Source organism: Podarcis melisellensis (assembly GCF_964234715.1).
Source record: "Podarcis melisellensis genome assembly, chromosome: 6".
Taxonomy (NCBI): domain Eukaryota; kingdom Metazoa; phylum Chordata; class Lepidosauria; order Squamata; family Lacertidae; genus Podarcis; species Podarcis melisellensis.
In genome coordinates, this window is record NC_138538.1 from 3,728,617 (window position 1) to 3,734,078 (window position 5,462).

Consider the following 5,462-nt stretch of genomic DNA (forward strand, 5'->3'; position numbering starts at 1 on the left):
CTTCGAGAACACTGTCCCACCATCTCCTCCTCTGTCATCCCCTTCTCCTTGTGCCCTCCATCTTTCCCAACATCAGGGTCTTTTCCAGGGAGTCTTCTCTTCTCATGAGGTGGCCAAAGTCTTGGAGCCTCAGCTTCACGGTCTGTCCTTCCAGTGAGCACTCAGGGCTGATTTCCTTCAGAATGGCTAGGCTGGATCTTCTTGCAGTCCATGGTACTCTCAAGAGTCTCCTCCAGTATCAGAATTCAAAAAGGGAAGCAATAGTATCACTCTATTCTGCCTTGGTCAGACCACATGTGGAGTCCTGTGTCCAGCCTGAGGTTTGGAAAACAATCAATAACCCTATTTAAGAGAGAGGGGGAAATTCTCCAATGAGCCCCATGAAGATTCAGCATGTCCAATGGGCGCAGGATCCTAGCTGCCTGCTGCTGGTAATGTTAGTGGAGACAGGAAACTGGGGAGAAGTGGGAACGGAATGGAGCAACCTGGGAGAGGTCATGGCTGGCTGGTTGAGCAAAATTTAGTTGCAGGTCCCATCTGTATAACACATTTTATACCTGGTGGTGGAACAATCGCATGACCTGCAGACCTGTCCCAATATTCAGCACGATTCCCCATTTACTCTCGAAGTCCTCCCTGTCCGTCTGGTTTTGACGGAACGGCCGGCCAGCCTCTTGGAACCAAGCGAGCCTGATGCATTTGCTGTGCCCCACTCAGGTCCAATGCCCACATCCTGCCAGCATTCGTGCAGCTGCAGCCGGGGCCCAGGCATGGAGCGGGGGAAATGGTACGGGGTTCGTTCCTACCTGCACCTTTTCTATGAGGACTGCACCGGAGCGAATCTGGATGACGAACTGGATTTGCCCCCAAAATCTTCAGCCAGCAGCGGCTGGTCCTCTGTCCTCTGGAAGGTAAGGACTCTAACAAGTGCCTGCCTTTTGTTGATGCTGCATTCAGGCCTTTCAGACTAAGCGCCTCTGAGCATGTGAAGAGTTTCTCCTTCTCCCCACTGCCAGCGTCTATAAAAACTGCCCCTTGAGCATGTGCAGAGTTTATTTGTTAGGGATATAGGAAGCTGCCTTAAATCGAGCCAGACTGCTGGTCAATCTAGCTCAGGAATGCCTACTCTGGCAGGCAGCAGCAATCTAGAGCTTCCAGCACTGGAGATTCCCTACCTGGGGATGCTGCCAGTTTGAGGGCAAACCCAGGGCATCTCTCCAAGGGAACAGGCAGCCAGCAAGTATTATGGGAAGGCAGCAGCGGTTGCTAAGGCCAGGCCAGGCCAGGCAGATGCCCCAGTCTCCACTGGGAGCAACCTCAGGTCAACGAAGACCAGGCAGCTTCTGGGATGACTCTGGCGCCACCTGCAGACATGTGCTGGAGCATCCTGGCGCTCCCAGAAGGAGCATGGGGTTCTGGAGGTCACATCCTGACACTCACTACAAGCTTCAAGCTCCAAGGTTTATGCCTCCCGGTGCCACCTTGGCCAGGTTCACCCCTGGGCGATTCAAGAGCTCCACCCAGCTGCTGCGCCCACTGGCTAGGAATCCTCTGCCACACCGCATTACTGCCCTGAGTCTGGGATTTGTGGTCCCTTCCTTGAATTGCAGGGACAGTATTAGGGGTGCAGGGGACCTCAATCTTTAAAAAGCTTAGGGAGGGGGCTAATGCAGCCTTGCCAACTGTGTGCCCCCTCAAATGCACTGGCTGGGGCTGATGGGAGATTCAGTCCAAAATACCTGATGAGAACCAGGTTGGCAAAGACTGAGCCCCAACCAGCCCGGAAGCATTTTTTCTGCTAATCTCAGGTGTGCACTGGGTGATCCTGGGTATTGAAGTGTGGGGGGAAAGCACTTTGCATGCACTCAGAGGCACTTCTGGCATACTCAGAGGCCAGTTCTAGGCATGTTTGGGTATTCTGTTTTGACTTTCCTTGTTTTGATTGCTGTATCACATGTATTTCATCTTGCAAGCCACCTCAAGAGGAGGAGGAGGAGGAGGAGGCTGTGGCAAATAATAATAATAATAATAATAATAATAATAATAATAATAATAATAATAATAATGTACCTCTTGCTAGAGGGACGCGGGTGGCGCTGTGGGTTAAACCATAGAGCCTAGGACTTGCAGATCAGAAGGTTGGAGGTTCGAATCCCCGCAACAGGATGAGCTCCCGTTGCTCGGTCCCAGCTCCTGCCAACCTAGCAGTTCGAAAGCACCTCAAAGTGCAAGTAGATAAATAGGTACCGCTCTGGCGGGAAGGTAAACGGCGTTTCCGTGTGCTGCTCTGGTTCTCCAGAAGCAGCTTAGTCATGCTGGCCACATGCCCCGGAAGCTGTACGCTTCCTCGGCCAATAAAGCGAGATGAGCGCCGCAACCCCAGAGTCGTCGGCGACTGGACCTAATGGTCAGGGGTCCCTTTACCTCTTGCTAATCTGGGCTGTAACCCTATTTAAATGGATCTCTTGCCCGAAAGTTAGCGTGCACAGGATCATTGTTTTATGGGGAAATTTCCAAAGGTTGCTTCCTTTCCTACTGTCTCCGTGGCGGCATGCCAAGTGCCATTGTCTTAATTGAACCACATTGAAGTGTACTGAAGGGCACAGCCATCTGCCTCGATTTGCCCAGAAGCAACAACACACAGCAAAAACTTCCCATTCCACAGCGAAAGCCACTCTGTGTCTGTACACATTGATAATATAATAATAATAATTTATTATTTATACCCCGCCCATCTGGCTGGGCTTCCCCAGCCACTCTGGGCGGCTTCCAACAGAACACTAAAATACAATAACCAATAAACATTAAAAGCTTCCCTAAACAGGGCTACCTTCAGATGTCTTCTAAAAATCTGGTAGTTGTTCTTCTCTTTGACATTTGGTGGGAGGGAGATCCACAGGGCGGGTGCCACTACCAAGAAGGCCCTCTACCTGGTTCCCTGTAACTTGGCTTCTTGCAGGGATGGATCCGCCAAAAGGCCCTCAGCGCTGGACCTCAGTGTCCGGGCAGAATGATGGGGGTGGAGATGCTCCTTCAGGTATACAGGACTGAGGCCGTTTAGGGCTTTCAAGGTCAGCACCAACACTTTGAATTGTGCTCGGAAACGTACTGGGAGCCAATGTAGGTCTTTCAAGGCCGGTTTTATATGGTCTCGGCGGCTGCCCCTAGTCACCAGTCTAGCTGCTGCATTCTCATCCTGCTCTTTTCCACCCCCAGGTGACCCTCTCGGCTGGGACCCTGCTGCTGCTCATCGGCGCCTCAGCTTTGGCCACGGGGTACCTCCTGCCCCCCAAGTTGGAAGGGATCGGCGAGGCAGAGTTCATGGTGCTCGACCAGCAGGCAGTGGAATACAACCACGCCTTGGGGATCTGCCAGGCCGTGGGCACGGTTCTATGCGCCCTGGCCGGGGCCCTGCTGACCGTCTGCCTTCTGTCCTCAGGGCTGCGCAACTTGAACGGAGGCGGCAAGCGGGGGCAGGATGGCGAAGACCAGGAGGAGCAGCTGTCCCCCATCTTGCGGGAGGGCTCCGCTGGGCAGCACCGGGGCGCCATTGTCACAGCAGCTCCTGTGCCCTTCAGAGACCCCTGGGTGCAGAGTATTCAGCCTAAGAGAGAGCCGTAAACCCAGACTTTTCAAGAGGGGAAGAAGCCATGCGCCGAGGCCCACACAGGATATATTTCCAAGCTGTCGCTTCCCTCGTCGAGCTGTTTGGTGCATCATGCTGTGAATGTCATGTTTCAAACCAGTGACTCCCAGACTTTTTCAGGGCACCGTCCCCTTGGTTCCATAAATTCACCCCCAGGGCCCCCGACTATTCTGAAACGTCTCCCTTAATAAGGGGACATGGGTGGCGCTGTGGGTTAAACCACAGAGCCTAGGACTTGCCGATCAGAATCGAATCCCCACGATGGGGTGAGCTCCCATTGCTCGGTCCCTGCTCCTGCCAACCTAGCAGTTCGAAAGCACCTCAAAGTGCAAGTAGATAAATAGGTACCGCTCCGGCGGGAAGGTAAACAGCGTTTCCATGTGCTGCTCTGGTTCACCAGAAGCGGCTTAGTCATGCTGGCCACATGACCCAGAAGCTGTACACCGGCTCCCTCGGCCAATAAAGCGAGATGAGCACTGCAACCCCAGAGTCGGCCATGACTGGACCTAATGGTCAGGGGTCCCTTTACCTTTACCTCCCTTAATAAAGTTTGAAATAACCCGAAATTCAGTCTTGGTTCTTCACCCCTCACTTTTGCTTCAATTCAGGAAACCCTTATGGGGACGAGAAGAGTAAGTTTGCCAACTCTTGAAGGGACAGAAGCTCTGCGCCGGCAACAGCTGCATGACAGGCAGCATTCAACAGGCTATCTCTGCACTGCTACGCCTGAAGAATCTGCACCGGTTGGATTGCTGCGGTCTGCACAGTTCTCAAGGTCACAGAGAGTTTTCAGACAAGAAGGTGCCACTGGCGATTCTCATGCGCTCGTCTGTTTAAATGGAAGGGACCGCAGAGCTACCAGGCCTGGATGACAGCATTTCCCCTTTCTGGTTCAATAAAGATCAAAATAAAGGAAAATGCTTGGATGGAATCGGTTTCATTGGCTGAGCGGCAGCAAGTGTTGCATGGCTGGTCTTTGTCAGGGTTCAGTTAATCCACAATATGATTTGATGAAATAATCCTGCTCCCTAAAGATGAGGGTAGGGTGTGATAATAATAATAATAATAATAATAATAATAATAATAATAATAATAAAAAATTATACCCCAGCTGGGCAGCTTCCAACACACATAAAAATAATAGTAACAATCCAATATAAAAAGTAAGAATACCTTTAAAATAAACAGCTTATATCAAATAAGGCAATTCTCTTTTCAATAATCATCAGTCTCCAATAGTAAACAGTAAAATTAAACACCAGCAAATAATAATTAAACCTTCTGCACTTAACAATTACACTAAAAAATTACTAATCTATAATCAATACAAAAACAAAACAAATGACAATGCATAAAATACCACAAAACATACAAAACCACGTAAAGGGCTCAAACAAGGACACACAACTTATAAAATTATTTTTTCAAAAATATATAAGATAAGTTGAGAGTTGCCTTCATCCATTGAGAAGAAAGCTCTGTACGTGTTCAGAGGAACCCTGTCCTTAGGCTCATATGACACACACAGCAGGGGCTAGATTCAGGTAGGTAGCCATGTTGGTCTGACGCAGTTGAAATAAAAATAAATAAAATTAAAAAATTGTCCAGTAGCACCTTAGAGACCAACTAAGTTTGTTCTGGGTATGAGCTTCCATGTGCATGCACACTTCTTCAGATACACTGAAACAGAAGTCACCAGACCCTTCTATATACTGAGAGGGTGGGTTTTTTCTCAGAAGGGTCGTAGGAGATGGGTGATCGGCTCAATGGGTATGGAAAACCTGTGGACAACTGTTAACGACTGCAATTAGTCCTA

At 49.9% G+C, this 5,462-nt stretch overlaps 1 protein-coding gene across 1 annotated transcript; it reads left to right on the top strand.

The window, feature by feature from the left end:
• The first annotated feature begins 519 nt into the window (after positions 1 to 519).
• Positions 520 to 4,564, top strand: NRSN2 (neurensin 2). The gene is made up of 2 exons (XM_081917359.1): positions 520 to 911; positions 3,217 to 4,564. The coding sequence occupies exons 1-2, from the start codon at positions 723 to 725 to the stop codon at positions 3,619 to 3,621; spliced, it is 594 nt and encodes a 197-aa protein (XP_081773485.1). The 5' UTR covers positions 520 to 722; the 3' UTR covers positions 3,622 to 4,564.
• Positions 4,565 to 5,462: the final 898 nt, after the last annotated feature.

What these genes read in the sequence shown, in the direction of transcription:
- NRSN2 (XM_081917359.1), top strand. Translation starts at nt 723, where the DNA reads ATGCCCACATCCTGCCAGCATTCGTGCAGCTGCAGCCGGGGCCCAGGC. An exon ending in GGTCCTCTGTCCTCTGGAAG is followed by an intron (nt 912 to 3,216) that starts GTAAGGACTCTA and finishes TTCCACCCCCAG; the next exon opens with GTGACCCTCTCGGCTGGGAC.